The sequence below is a fragment of the Falco biarmicus genome, chromosome 10 (assembly GCF_023638135.1).
Source record: "Falco biarmicus isolate bFalBia1 chromosome 10, bFalBia1.pri, whole genome shotgun sequence".
In the NCBI taxonomy this organism is placed as follows: domain Eukaryota; kingdom Metazoa; phylum Chordata; class Aves; order Falconiformes; family Falconidae; genus Falco; species Falco biarmicus.
Genome location: NC_079297.1, coordinates 35,869,214 through 35,884,631, shown reverse-complemented (window position 1 = coordinate 35,884,631; position 15,418 = coordinate 35,869,214). Strand labels below are relative to the sequence as shown.

Sequence of the window (15,418 nt, the reverse complement as noted above, 5' to 3'; positions counted from 1 at the left end):
TTGCAGAAGAGAACCCCCACGCTACTGATGAAGCTAGAGGTGGTGGTTGCAGGATACTGACTTGTTACCAGAGCTTCCAGTAATGCAGCAAACGTAGGCGCCTTGTCACTTACTAGTGGGCTGCTTTTAAGCTCAATCTTTTATGCACAAACTTTCTGGAATGTGTGTAGCCACTGTTGATAAGGCTTGTATCACAACACCCTTGTGTAGTCAGGAAGCCTGATTTCTCCTGCTGTTATCTCAAGAGTGGAGCTGAAAGTATACCCTTGAAATTTTTTCTTTCCGCCTTCACTACGATCACCTCCAAACTGCTTGCTGACACTGAGGCAACTTTGCCTTCAGCCTGTCTTGTCCCAAATCCATGCCTTTACTGTCTACATGGAGCAAAGCTGCTCATGCCATCTTTGCTGCTCTGCGAGGATGACAAAATGGAGAGCAAATGTAATCTCAGTATAAATGCCGCTTAGAGGCAAGCTAAAGGATAAAACTGTCTCATTGCTGATTTTGAGTGGTTCCAGAGATCTGGGGATGTGCTGTGAGGTAACAGGAAAGAGTACTTGGTTAGATGGTAGCAGGGCACACTGAAGTCAAACAAAAAGTCTAATTAGCTGTCAAAACTGAGATGTGTGTCAGGCAGGGACACACAGTAAGCTTCAGTTTGATTTGAAACAGAACTTTACAATCTGACATTACAAGGGCTCATTTTTATGCATATAAATGCTAAATTGTACCTCAATCAAAATAGTAGTCGTGATTTTTTTTTTTTTTTTTTCTCCTTGACATTGTTTGCTTGTCTGGGTTGGTATGACTTTCTTTGCCAAATCTCTGGGTACTAGTATACATCCATGTGGTGGCTGCTATACACTTGATTTTTATGGAACCGTAAAAGGGTCACATAAATGTGTAATTAACTGCTGCTTTAACATAATTATAAATACAAAGCATTATTCATGAAATTTATAAGTACCGTTCTTTGGCTTGGTAGTGGGGATCAATGTAGAAACCTTTCCATCAGTGTAATGTAAGCACATACAGTCGCGTGTAGGTGGTGGGAAATGGGGCTCCCCTCTTCCCAGTGCACCATTTCGTGCCCTTACTCTGTGCCACTGGTGCTGTTACTGCTTTGCTGATACGTCTGTAGGACCGATACAAATCATAAAGCTGTTGGCAGGTCCATTCACAGATATTTCTGTTAACGTTTTAGCGGTGATTTCCGTACACAGCTCCGTGAGCTTTCAAAACTGGCTGGTGGGCAGGGGTTGTGCTGGAAGCAGTTTGACACTGCTGAAGCATGCTTGCGCTACGGTCGGATCCAGCAGTTGTTACATGCAGAGGATGTTGAAAAAGCAAGTGAAAAAGAGGCCACCGGTGGATGTAACTAGGCAGGGTGTCAGGTGGCTCAGGCACACCCTTGAGGAAGTGCAGGTACTCATCCTTCAGCATATGCATAGGCAGAGATCGGACCAGTAGCTGTGTTCAACTAAGCATATTGCCTTTAGATCGAGTGCTGCTCTTTCTGGATGCAGCAGCTTTCAAGTAAACTCATTTGTGTTTGCACATGTGCTCTAAATCTTGTTAAAGTGTGAGACTCTGTACTGCAGATGTGTTTTAAATTACTTATGTTGATGCCATATATATAAAGCACGTGTACTTAAGTTGTGCTTCCTATAATAACTTTGTTTCATTTTTTTATTATTTTGGAGCATTTAAAATTGACTTTGAGAGGCTGGGTTTTCCCACAACTTGCATAAAATCCAGTACTGCAGGTAAACTGTAGCATGCAGTTGATCCAGAAAGGGGATATTGCTGGACGGGAGGAAAAGCGATAGGTGGAAGAAAGGCTGGAAAGGGGGCTGCGGAGACATGTGGTTGAGGAAAGGGAAAGGAAGGGGCTGGTTTGATGGAGAAGCTAACAGAACGGAGAAGTGGGTCATTTATCTGGGTCAAGGTAAAAAGATAGCAGGTTTAAAAATTTTATTTCAGTTGATCTATTAGTTTTAACAGCAGAGCATCAGTTGCAAACCTGTGTGAGACCACTGAAGCTCCGTCTCTGAAGCGTGAATGCTTAGCTGTGAGAGTCATGGAGAGGCCAGCTTTCCTAACACAACTGTAACACCACAGAGCTGTATTTATTTTGGTTTGACCCCTGGATTTTTCTTTAATTTACTTTGGATAGACAGACTTTTATTAAAACTTAAGCTGCTTTATATCACAGGCTTGTTGTTTTTAGGGTGGTTTTTTTTAACAAACAAAATTCTCTCTGTGCAGATTTCACTGGTGAACGAAGTGAGGGCAACTGTTCAGCTTGGCAGGTGTCCTTTCTCCATTTGCCAGGACTTGCTGTTTAATGTTTCTGTGACAAGTCACTGTTACTTCGGGAAAAGATTGAGCAAGCATCAGCTTTTTCAAGGGTAGGATAATCTTCTGCACGAAGCGCCAGGCCGTGGAGTGGAAAGCTGAGCTGTGTTCAGCTGCAGGCTTCCTGTGTGCTATCAGTGAAGTCATTAAAACTCCATCTGAAGTGGATTGCTTGGAGAGTGGGAATAAAAATACTTCCCGCTTCACAAGGGTGTGGATGCCTGGCTTGGACATGCAAGTAAAAGTGTGTAACTGGCAAACGCTGCTGCCCGTGTGGGTGCTCTGGGACTGAGCGGCAAGCGCGCTGTTCCTCCAGGTTGGGTGACGTGGCTGCAGTTTCTTGGGTTTGTGCAAACAGTGGTCACATTCCCACCCACTTTGGACAAGTGATGTTGTGTTGGTGACAGCAGCAATGATGTGATTTGTGCTAGGTTTGATTCGACAGTGTCGGTTTTCTGTTCACTGGGGAAGATTGCCCGTTCAGTAGACAAACTGGAGTGCTTGGCTGGGGAACTGCCCCATCCAGCCGCAGCCAGTGTCGCAGGTGTACGTAAAATGGCAAAACCACTGTGTTCTCTGAGATGTCACACATCGGGTTTTGGCGTGTCGGAAGAAGCGATGTCCTCGGGGCTTTGTGTTCCGGGTCACGCTATGCCACGCTAGTCACATTTTTTGCCACGGCTTGGCTCTAAATGCTCCAGCAGCGAGCTGTGGGCACAGCTGCCTGCCCAGAAGGTGTGTGTGGAGCTGTGGTTACATGCCGTGGCTGAGGAAGGAGCTGGATGTTGAGCATCTTTCTAAGGTCTGTTAGGAAAACTGACGGCAAAGTGGTTTCTCTGTGTAACACTTGCTGGTGTGTCACCGCAGGCCTTGCGTCTGGGGGTGCTGCTTGGTCACTCGGCCTCTGAGGGCCATTACCAGGTGCCTGCTCTTAGCTCTGGCCATAACGGCAAGGTGGCTCTTGCTGTTCGCGATTTTACTCTTCTTCACCCTCTCGGTTTGAGCTACGAGGCCTCGGTGCCGCTGCCGGGCTGGCGCTGGCAGGGCAGAGCCGCGTTCCTGGCAGTACGCACCCAGCCCGGCGCCAGGGCGAGCCCCGGCAGCGCTGCCCGGCCCTGCGCACAGAAGCCTCGTTATTCCCGTGTCTTGCCCACAAAAGCCTCGTTATTCCCGTTTCTCACCGGGCGCCCGGCGTGGCCCGGTACAGGTGGGGCCGGTGCTGCCGCGCTGCTCTGGGGCCGCCGCAGGCCGGAGGGGGCAGCGCCGGCTCGGGGGCCTCGGGGCCGGGTGCCGGCACCCCCGGCAGCGCCGTCCGAGCGGTGCCCCGCCGGGGGGAGCGGGCTGCGGGGTGCGGCCCCCGCCGCGGCCTCCGCGGGCCCAGCGGGGCAGCGCCAGGCGGGGCGGCCCGGCGGGAGGAGCCGCGGCGGAGGGGCCGGGCCGGGCGGCGGGGCAGAGCCCGCCCCGAGCGGCGGAGGGGCCGGGCCGGGCGGCGGGGCAGAGCCCGCCCCGAGCGGCCGAGCAGAGTCCGGGCCGAGCCGTGCCCACCGGCGGCCCGGCGTTTCCCCCGCTCCGCGCCGCTCCGCGCTCGTCCCGCCGTACCATGGTCGGGGATCAGTGCAGCCTCCCCGCGGAACGGCCAGTCCTCGCCCCGAGTCCCAAACCGGGATTAAGCTGCAAAATGGTCCTGCAGGCGGTGGGCAAAGTGCTGCGGTAAGGGGCGGGCGGGCTGCGCCGCGGCGCGGCCCCTCACGGCCGGGGGGAGCCGCCGTGGGCGGGGGGAGCCGCGGGAGCCGCGCGGAGCACGGGCGCTGCCCCTGACGCTGCGGGCCGTGTCCGCGCTCCCTGAAAAAGGAGTTTTCAGGACGCGAGAAGGCGGCGGGGGTGCTGGCTTTCCCGAGTAGAGAGCCTGGCCGAGACGCTACATGTGCTTTGGCACGTTTTCTGCAGCAATGTCGGAAGATGAGGGGAAAAAATTGCTCGTGTAGCTGAGAAGGGCTGGTGTGAAGGCTGAGGCGTGCTCGGCTGCGGGGGCCGAAGCCAGGCTCTTTGGCAGAGGACGTGCAGTAATTTGATTCGGAGCAGTTCTGACCCGTTCTGCTTCGCAGGGGAAAACATCGCCACAAATACTAGGACTAGCAGCCTTGCTCTTCGACAACTGCAGCTTTTTATTTCGGTTGCGTTGAGAATACTTCTCGGGGATCTGTGGAGAACGCCAGCACTGCTCCAGAAAGGAGCCTTGTTGCTCCAGCGTAACTTTATTTGGCAAGCTGTCGTTTGTCCCGGTTTCCTGCGCTCTGTTGCCAATTGTTAAATGTTTGTCAACAGAAACATTATCCCTCTTCCTCTGTTGACTCACCCGCTCCTCTCCTCAAGCCAGTCTGGGGGAGCCCTTATGAAACGTTCTGGTCACAAAGCGGCTGAGCCCTGGCTGTGAATCAGCCCAGGGGGCTTGCTCAGGGCTGCCTAGAGTTGCTCTTAGAAAGTGCTGTATTGCAGTACTTTTGGGGTTTTTTTTAACCCTCCCCCCCAAAAAAAAAATAAAATTATTTTCCTGTGGAAAACATTAGTTTGAGGAATTCAGGATTCTTCAGCTTTTTAATAAGTCTAATGGCCCTTCTTTGCATTTTTGGGGGGTGGTGTGTCTCTAATTCAATATGGTGTTACACAGCTGGTCATATCATAAAATCCTTTGGCCAGCGGCTTGCTATTCATGCTGTGAACCTTTTGAAGTTTTTGGTAGCTGTTCTGTTGGCAGCACTCCCAGATGTAAATAGATGGGTGCCTCGGTGGGGAAGAATTGCCAAACCTTTTGTTCAGCATCTATGGCAGTTTATTTTAAAGCATAGGTAACTTCCTGTGACTTAGCAGCGAAACATACATTTTTATGATTTGCTTGGTACACGTTTTTTTAAAAAGTATAAGTTAACTCTGTTCTTTCTCCTCCAACTGGATTACATGCAGAAACTGTGCATAATTTTATTTACTTTTTCCCCCCCGAGGTTTATTTTCTACATATGCTATAAGACTGTTGTGAAAGCAGGAAAAAGTTATCGTACGTGAAATATTTTGGGCTTTGGAATTAATGGCATAACTGTATTTTGCTAATCTGTTATCGGAAGGGAGTGACTACTATTTTCTAGGAGAGGGTTTTTTTAATGTGTCTTTTCGTTCTAGGTTATCTCCTTTTGCACCCAGTTAGAAATGTGAAGTCAAAAACTTACTTTAGATGCCAGACTGGTTCTCTTATTTCTCTTCTTGAATACACATCAGATGCCTTATCTGACCTTATGTCTGTTGCTTCATTTTGCTGTGTTTAAGTTTTTGTTCTAGAAAACATAAGCTTATCCTATTCTGCAAAGAGCTTAGGCGGCATAACAGCACATGTAGTAGCTAGGACTAGTATTTAATCATCCTATGATTATAGGAGCCTTGGTAAATACTAAGTCCAGTTGGAGTTTCCTCATTGCAGAAACTCGGTGTTAGTGCTTCAGAAACTGTAAGCCTGGTGACTGTGAAAGAAGAAACCATGTGAGACCTTGTTTAGGCAAAAAATGGTGGCTTATTGGTGACAGCTGTGGTGCGATTTCTTTGAACATACAGACATCCAACAGCAGAGCTTTGTCTGCTTCATTGTTGGTAGAGAAGAGCAGGGGGCTTAAAGATTTGGTTGAATGCTGAGGGGTAACGCCAGCCTGAGAGAGTGACCAGCTCGCTCGTTAGTGCTTATGTTGTAGTCATGTGAAGTTAAATGAGATGAAGCCCATGTTACTGTAATGGTTTGCCATCTACTTCGGAGTAAGTCTAGGGCAAAGCGTATCGAATACCACTGTCGAGCCTGGCCACCTGAAACGCTGCTGATGGAGTCTTCTGTGGTCTGTACAGAAGATGAAGGAATATTAAACTTCAGGGGAATTGATACTAAACTTTGAAGTAATTTTCCTTCTCCTGACCAGCCCTACACATGGCTCGGGGATGAGATCAAAGGATATCTTTCTTGTGCGTAGCCTGGCGTTATGAAAAGCCTACTGCATTTTAGACTTTTTTTCTCAGGCATGACTGGGAACTGTCGTCACCACCGTTCCCTCCCAGCCCTCCACAGGCTGCCAAGGACTTGTAGACATTCACAATGGACAAGGGATTGAGTGTCCGTCTTCTCCCTAAAGTGCCCTCAGTTTCTGTCTCTCTCCTGGGCGTGAATTATAAAGCTCAGTTGTTCCAGTGTGTACTTAATCAGTATGTCTTTCCTCCATAGCAAACTTTTACATTATTTATGTGAGTTGTGTGTGCTTATAACTCACTGTCTCGAAGCTTTTCACATGCATGTTGTTTTCATTAGTTAGTAGGTCCAAGTCCTTCTAGCTGCTGGGTGCCAAATAGTGTCTGTGTCACACTAGGAATAACAGCTGCCAAAGGAAAAATCGGTAAGGGGGAGGAAACCAGGAGGAAAGTGTGAGCAAGTAAAAAGGCTTCACAAGAAGAAGCAACTCTGAGAACCTGAGTTGAGTTTAAAAGAGCGTGGGGAAAGACAGCTGAACCAGAAAGGAGGGAAAAATGTAACAAAAGCAACAGATGTGCTCTCAGCCTTTCTAATTAATTTTTTATGAAAGCTACTGTTAGGTTTATTACTCTTTCAAAGTATTAGTGATTCAGCTGTGAAGAACTCTGGAGATGCTTGTATCTTTCGTCATATGGGTTAGTAAACTGTGTTTAACACTTCAGGGATGGGACCAAGACTATACACTTGTAACGATTAAAAAAATTAAAATACCATTAGAAAAGTGTCATCTCACCTTTAAAATTAATCGTGGCACTGCTGAGATGAAGTTATGTATATTCCTTAGCATAGTGTTTAATTAGGGCTTTCGTTTCACTTCAGATGTTTTTGAAATACGTTAATCTCATTTTTCTCCTCTCCTGTAATGAATTGTGTAATTATTTAGCCCGTGGTTAGGGAGGGGAAAAAACCAAAATGGATGCAGTTTTTTCTGGGTTTTATTGTTTTTGTTTTTCTACAAGTTGGTGGCTCTGGAGAGGTAGAAGGGGAAAAAAACCCCAATGTAAAAACTTGAAATACTATTCTACTTTTCAGTATTAATTGTTCAAGTTTTTTGTGGAGCAGCTGACTACTGTTAGGTTCCTTGCAGAGGTGTGCTTTTTACTGGCCTCAAGCAGCGCAAGTGGAAGACGCGGGTACACAGGGCATCTCCCCTCTTTGGTCCCAGCGGGTAACCGAGCTGGCCGTCAGCATTACTCAGACCTGCGTGCTGGTGAGTTGAGGACACAGTGTTCGCTGCTGGTGCCAGTGCCTGAGTCCCGGTTCAGGTGCTCACCTGCAGCTCTGAACTGCAGCACGTTTGCTGCGTCGTGGCGCTTCAGGTCCTGCGCAGGTGATTTTCGGAAATCCCTCATGCAGCTTTGTGTAGTCAGTGTGTTTGCTTTTCAGTCTCCAGTGAAACTGAGTCCCTCTGGGACAGCTGACTAATAATCTCTGATAAGGTGTCAGGAATGAGGAATGATGCCAGCTACAGAGTTGCGATGCCATTGTGTGGTGACTTCTGATAAGTACGCTGCGGTTTATATGTATGCATAGTCCAGGGTGAGTGTGGGAATAGGTAACTTGGAACTCCTCTGCCTCCAAAGAGTTCCCTTCTTGCAGCAATGTGCAAGGATTGACTTGGATACCAACCAAAACTTGAAACAAGCCATCCCACTCCTTTTGGGTAGGTGTGCCATTGGCATTACTAACAAAGTGGAATTTTTACAGGTGCTTTTCAAGAGTGTAGTAATGTCTTCAGTGATAGTGTGATAAAGATTGCTTCAGTCAGATACATCAGCAGGTTTGTGTTGGCATCTTGGATGGTGCTGTGCATTTTTACATCCAGCACGTACAAATTTTTGAAAAATCGAATTCCTTATCTATTTCTCAGATAATTCATAGCAAGATCAGAAAGAAACCAGGTTAATTTTGACATTAGATTCTATTTTTTAATTGATCATGCGAAGTAGTCTTAAACGTGTTCATGAAACAGGATGTAGGTAGGTGGAAGCAGGGCGTGTTTGATGTGGCTGCCTCTTCTCCACTGCCTTGACTCTCGTTGCTGAAGATAGCTGCTGTCTGTGATGCTTGTGTGTATTGACAGGACTAAAGCAAATATTTTAAAAAAATCAATCTTGTTATATCCTAATTTAGGTAGAAACATTTTTCAATTATTTAGTCCATTCTGCAGTATTAGAAAGTAATTAGGAAGAGCCTTGTTTATCATTAGCTCATCTGGTTAATGCAGAAGCCCAGGGACAGGCAGAAGGGGAGGGAGGGCAGTGTGCACGGAAGGGGCTTACGGGCAAAATGCTTTTCAGAACCACGCCAGCTATTCTTATCCTGTTCTTTTTCTTTCTTCCTCCCACAACTTTCCATGTACCAAAATAGTTAAAAAATGTTCACGGGTCAGGGCAACTGACATCACTGATTGTCGTGCTGCCTCTTGGTGAATATTTCTGTAATGGGAGCCAATTCCTTGTTCAGTGAGAGCCTTTCAGCACCCGGCTACGGGGGAAGGACTAGAAGGACCAATGACGCTATGGGGCAGTAACGTCTTGTGCTTTGGCAAGGTGTGACCAGGCCAGAGGGGCTTTCTGGTAGCTCTTCTGTGTGTATGAAAGCACAGGTGTGCTTGTGGAGCTGGTTCTTTGACACAAATGTCCTGTCCTCAGGACAGAGCAGGTTGCGCTGATGGCAGGCGTGTGTGGCATTGCCAGCTTGGTGTGGACCCATGCGACTGGGACATGCCCTCCGGAGAAGCGGCTCTCCCTGCTGGTCCGGTGAGCTGGGCATCCTCCGTGTCTTTGGGATAGTAGTCTGTCTGTTCCCTCATATTTGCTGCAGGAGTGTCATGACCCTGGTGCATCTATGAAAGTTGGTGAGCAGCGTACGTTGTATTAAGTTAATGAAGAAGTCTGTGTCTGTCCTCAGAGGGATTTACAACATTGAGCTGTATTTTGGTTACATGTTCTACATCCTGTGAAGCAATAGCCAGAGGGAGAGGACTGCTACAATTTTTCTGTGTGTTGAAATAACCCTGTAAGGTATCTCCAGAGCTAGTATAGGAAGGGCACTTGCCTGAGGTTTAACAGCATCTCCCTCTGTTTTAGGGGTAAAAGTATGTTTCTTTTTTTCTGAAGATTCCTCCTGGACACTTTAAGAATATATTTGACTGTAATCTGAAACTTGTGAAATTATTCACCTTCCTTTTATCTAGTTTCCTTGGTATGCAACTGTTTTCATCTGCGCAAAGTATGAGCGTGCAACGTTCATCCTTCTGGCACAGACTGCAATTCCTGGTTTGTCTCTTTGCCACCTGGGTTGTAATAGCCCATGTTTCTGGTGCTGCTCTTTATGGAGAAAGTATCTGTATCTCAAGCTGTCTGTGCACGCCAAGTTCTTTACGAAATAAGTTTGTAAGAGGAAAAAGAATAATCCTCTGTAGAAGAGCTTTCCTGTTACTATTCTGAGGACCTTTGCTGAAGAGGTGTGGTGTTAGGAATGTGGTCTCCCACCAGTTGCTCTGTCTCTAAGATGGCTAAGACAAAATTGATCCATTCCCCTATCATACATCTTTCTCTGACTACACCAAAGCAGAGTTTGATAGAAGTGTTCTTTTGTTGAGGAGTATTTTCTAATCCTTTTTCTTAATCCCTGATGCTGTGGGGCTCACAGAATCTTAACTAAGACTTTAGCAAATTGCTGTTAAAGAAGATGAGATGTTGCTTTTCTTTTAAGAGCTGCCAGCACGTAGTCTCTGGGAAGAGAAGAGCAAGAGCATGGGATGCACGGATTAACCCTTTCTTCCAGCTTTCTGAAGAAAAAACCCCCGCTTTTGGAGTTAATGGAGTCCATTAACACTGGAGTTAGGCTGGTTGAGCTTGTCAGAAAACGCTGCTCTGTTAATTTTCCAAGTTAATTTGTCTGATCCTGAAATAAGTTTAGAAAGGCTTTTGCTCAGACAGCAGGAACTGCTGGTAGCAGATGCTCCCCAGGTGAAAGGAACATTGTGGAAGCCTGCGTAATTCCTTTTATTTTTAAAAAAGGAAGCATCAGCAGCGAGTGCAGCTGTCCTCAGAAAGGCAGGCAGTGACAGAACATTGAAACTCTTAGGACAGCTTAATATCAGGATAAAAAATTATCCCGGCATACCGTACAAAGTACATGGAGTTAATGAAGAAAGGTTTGGGCTTCTTCATGTTGACTTAGAAAAACTCAAACGCTAGGAGAGTTGACATGAGGTGCACCTTGGTAACTCCACTCGCACTCCAGGCACTTGCCCAGATCTGCTTTTCAGTCCAATGTGACCACAACTCCCAGATTCAGAACACCAAAACCTTACAGGGGTAAGTGCTGACAATCAGCAGGCTGCATTTGGCACGGCAGGGGAAAGGAAACTGATAAATGAGATTTTGCTGATTCTTCTTTCTACAAAGTCCTCAGTTTTGATGTGACTCATTTCTTCAGACCAAACTTGTGCAGGGAAAAGGTAAAGCTGAGGTCTTCAGACCATCATCTGTGTGAGACAGAAACTGTATTCTGTTTCAGCTGAAATACTGATTTTTCTGTTGTTTTTCAGCATATAAAGCATTCTTTCATGTCCAGATACATCATTCAAATACATCACGTTTTAAATCCACACAACTAACTTAGCAGATTAGTTAGCTCGACTACTAAGTGATTTCAGTTAAGCTTTTTGAGGAGGATTCCTATTGATCTTTGAAGTAGAGACTTCAATATTGAGAAGTGGATCACCCAACAGTGATAGTGAGCTACTCCCAGCGACTTCTTCACTGGTTAGGGACCATCTTTCGTTTCTTCACAGTGAAGCTACTAGTGCAGCTACGCGTGAGCAGCACGGTTTCGTCTCTGCAGAACCAGTACGGACTGTGGGTCACTGCCAGGAGTTGAAACGGGGCTTCTCCGGCGAGCAATGCTGGCTGGCTTTGAAGAGCAGTAGCGGCAGGTCACAACCACCCGGTGTTCTGAGGCACGATGTCGGGCTGCAGAAGCTCGTGTGAAAGCATCCCTTCACCTGGCGTCCGGGCGAAGAATCTTAGATGTTGGTCTCTGCTTGTATGAACTGATTAATTGCAAATCCACACGAACAGTTGAAGATACCGCTTGTCATGTGCACCAGCAGCCAAGGGAATCAAACAAATTCAGTATGCAACTGTGCATCTGATTTTAATATTTATTTTTGAAAATTACTAGTTTTCCTTAGCCCATTTCTTGGCCATGCTTTCAGCATTTCATTAGAAGGAATGAATTTGTGTTCCAGCAAGCCCTTGGAGGTAACGCTACAAGTTTGAATGTATCTGTGGGTTCGGTTTCTTCTGTTTGCTAATGGATCAGTATGCATCTGTAAAGGTGCTTCTGCTTAAGCTTTCTGGTCTCTCTTGGTGTATCCTGAAAAGTTATAAATTAGGGTTGGGATTCACTGCTGTCTAACAAGCTAATTAACAGTGGCTGATTTAACTGTACCAGTAATTAAGCTGTAATTCACCCTACTATTTTTTTCAACCAGTGATTCAAGTATTCTTTACTTTGGCCCATTATTCCATGGAGTTTGTATCTTAAAATAGATTTTTCTTCCTCTGTTGTAAAGAAAGCAAAACTTTAATGCATGATTTTGTAGGAAATACTGAAACAGCTGTGTGATACTGATGACAAAACTGAACAGAGCGCACTGCATCATTCTGCCACAAAGTTAATTTTTAAGCTACATGGTTAGAGTAGTGAATGTTTTGTACATATAATTTTTAATGAAAGTTACGTAATTAAGATAATGCTTTGATTCCTTTTACCATCAACTCTTTCTTGCTCTGCGAGGAGACACAAATTATGCTTTCTAACTATGGGTTTCAGGTTTTTAGTTTAACAAGACGGTTCATATTAACACCAAAAGGTACTTACATCACAGGATCTGATCGAAGGCATGCCAGGAGAGGGGGGATTTCCCTGAACTAACTTTGGTTTACATTAAAGCCAAAATGTCAGCAAAAGAAAACAAAATCCTTTTTTGATATTCAGAGCTGCTGTTGAGAGAGAACTGACCTCGACCCATGGTCATTTCTAGTAAATAAATATCGTTCCCAATTAAAGTGCTGCAGTTCATAAAGTGCAAGAGATGAGTTTGTGGAGCTTGATACAGTGGATGAAAATTTCAGGCGGGGCTGCTTCTTCACACTGGTATTTCTTTGCCCGACCTGTTCAATAACTAATGACTGGGTAGGTAATTAATTCCTCACAGCTGTGTGTCTCACTGCAACAAGATGCACATGTGTGTGCTAGTACAACTGCTTCAAAAGTGAGTTTACAGGTGCAGGCATGTGGAATTGCTTATGAATATAGTGAAAACAGCTTAGTTTTTTCCCATGCTGTATAACTTATTTGAGTTTACTGAAGCTCCTACAAAAAAGCTAAGCTGTTTGAAGTAGCTATTTTGTTACCGGTTCTTATGTATGCTCTCAGTTGTGGTGTGCTCTAGCACTCTTCTGTCCTATTAAACCACATTTTTTTAGGTGTAAACCAGACAGTGTTTACGTGAAGGATTCAGCTGTTGAAGTCCCACCTTTGAAAACATTACCTATATGTAATCGTACGGTAGGCAGAACTGTAGTAGCAATGCCAAACAAAAATAACTAACTTATCCTTCCAACGCAAGACACTTTTTGTGCCTAAATAGTTGCAATTTGCCTGGTCCTGCGGGAAGTGCAAAAGACAGTCCTTTAGTGTTCCTCACCTCTGGGGAGCCGAGGAGAGAGACAACAACTAGGACTGAGCTCAGCTGCAAGCTGGCATGTTGCACCATGTTGAAAAATATTTATCTATTGAGAGCACAGGCTCTGGGAGTGAGTATTCTCATTAACTCTTTGGGGAATGTCATGCAGTCCGTATTGCCTTTTTCCAGACTGCACAGTATAATTATAAAATGTATTTGTAAACGTTTTTATAGACTTTCAAAAGTTGAGAATTGTAAAATTCAGATAACAAGCAGATCAGATGTTATGTACCTGTCTTCCCAAACGTAGTGTGCGGGTAAGGCGGTGAGCTTGGCCTGCGTATCTGACATACTTTATTGCGGGTTTTCTTGAGGCTACAGTAGTACTTACAACTAGTTAGTATTGTTAGAGGAATTTTTTTGTTTTACAGAGAGAGCTTGTAAGGCAAAAAAGGCAGTGAGGAAACTAAACCACTCTTACAAAGAAAAATCTGTCTGCGCCCTGGTACTCCGAGCGGAGCAGACGGTTTGTTTGTGTATCTTGGGCCATATAGCAAGAAGGCTGCCGAGGCCGGGTTGCCAGGGTGAGATAATTCCCAGCAATTAAAGCGCAGTTCTATCCTGAAAAGCAACTCTGTGCAAGCTGGGTTGTGAAATCCCACATTTACAAGGCCGTGAGGTTTCCAAATCAAATTTGCTCAGTTTAGAAATAAAAAGATAGCTTTGCAATCTGCCAGCTCTACAGATTTCGTCAGGGTTGGAAGATAACAGCGTCTGCAGGGGGTTGTGTGCTGTGGTGGTGCCCACCCTCCCCACACTGGTGTACCAGAGCTGCTGCCTGGGCTCTTCCAGACAGGGACAGGGCTGCCTCAGCGGAACCAGGAGGAGCGGCTGCTGCCAGAACTTGAATTTCATCATGACACAGAAGTTAAAATCACTTTATTTAAGTGCGTTCCAGTATAAGATTACAGGATAATAAATCACTGCCTCAGTTAATAGACATGTCTGAAAACACAGGGAATAGATGATATGTTAATTAAGAAGCTTCTGTTTTTACTACAGTACACTTACGTTTTCTTTGTTTGCAGAGTCTAAAAATCTTAAAAGAGAGATACAGATTTTTTTTTTTAATGCGTCAATCATACTCTTTTTAGTTTTTCCTTGCTGCTTGCAAGCAGTTTTTCTGGCCTCTGGAATTTCAAGATCATGTGTTGAAAAAATACTCTTCTGGCTATTGCAGTAATAAACCCGACAGGCCTATATTTGCCTTTCCCAAAGTGTAAAAGGTGTTAACAGCCACCCCAGAACTTACTTGCTTTCAATTCTTGGTGCGGATCACTTGTTCCTGTGGCTCTGCATGGTGGGAGATGTCCCCACTGAGGCTTGCAGCATCTGTAACAGAAGCAGGCTCGCTATCTCTGCCATTGTCTGCTCTCAGTTGAGAGCCACTTTTCCCCTTTGCCTGTGTGTTTTAATTAAGAAATTTAAGGTATGCTGTAGATCTCTACCTTGCGCTGAAATGTTTTCCGTTATGGAGAAAGAACTATTTCTCTCTGACTTCAGAAGGTCCCTAGAGAGCCGGTTCAGATACCAATGTTTCCATATACAGATATCCGTGCCTGGGCGAAATGCAGCTCGTTCCTGCTGTCTGGCTGCAGTGTGGGAGTACATTTACCAATGGAGGATGAAGGGGAGGCATTTGTGTGGCTAGAATACAAATGACATTTTTCCTTAAGGGGGAGGCAAGGATACAGGTATTGTGTATGGGCGTGATGGGTTTGGAGTGTGTGCCTGGGGACTAAAACGAGCTGCTTGTTAACAAGACAAACCCCAGAACGCAGAACTCCAGCCTGTATTCTCAGCTGATGAGCTCAGGAATGGCTGGGCAGAGATGCCCTGGAGAGTTAGCGTGGCATGGCCTCTCCTGTCCCTTGGTGCCCAGTGCCAGCGTCTGCTTGGAGAGTACGGTTCTAGGGAGGGAGGCATTGCAAGCAGGGGAGAATACACTAGGAGACGCCTGAAGCTGGGATTTGCCACCTTTCTGCTCAGTTTTTGGCTTGCTTTGTCAGCCAGCCAGAGTTTGCCTACAGTGGGAGAGTTAAAAACAACAAAACCAGACCAAGAACCACCCCCCCACACCTGTCACGGGCCCAGGACTTGGGCATCTATGATGCAGTGTTCAGCTGTATGGTTTGTTCTAAGCACTGGATAAATTAATTGTTGCAACACTTTTAATCTATGACCTACTGAATCTCTCTTACCACAGACCTAATTTGGCTCCACGTAGAGCTCTTGCA

The 15,418-nt window shown here is 45.8% G+C and overlaps 1 protein-coding gene across 8 annotated transcripts in view; it reads left to right on the top strand.

Annotated features, from left to right (window-relative positions):
- Nucleotides 1-15,418, top strand: part of MOB2 (MOB kinase activator 2) — a 116,425-nt gene that overhangs the window by 79,171 nt on the left and 21,836 nt on the right. The window contains exon 1 of one of the 8 annotated variants that reach the window (XM_056353792.1): nt 3,864-4,068. The exons of the other annotated variants lie outside the window; for them this stretch is intronic. Within the exon in view, the coding sequence (XP_056209767.1) occupies nt 3,959-4,068 (110 nt within the window). The 5' untranslated portion in view covers nt 3,864-3,958. Of the gene's footprint in view, nt 1-3,863; nt 4,069-15,418 lie in introns of those variants that run through there. 8 annotated transcript variants of the gene reach the window in all.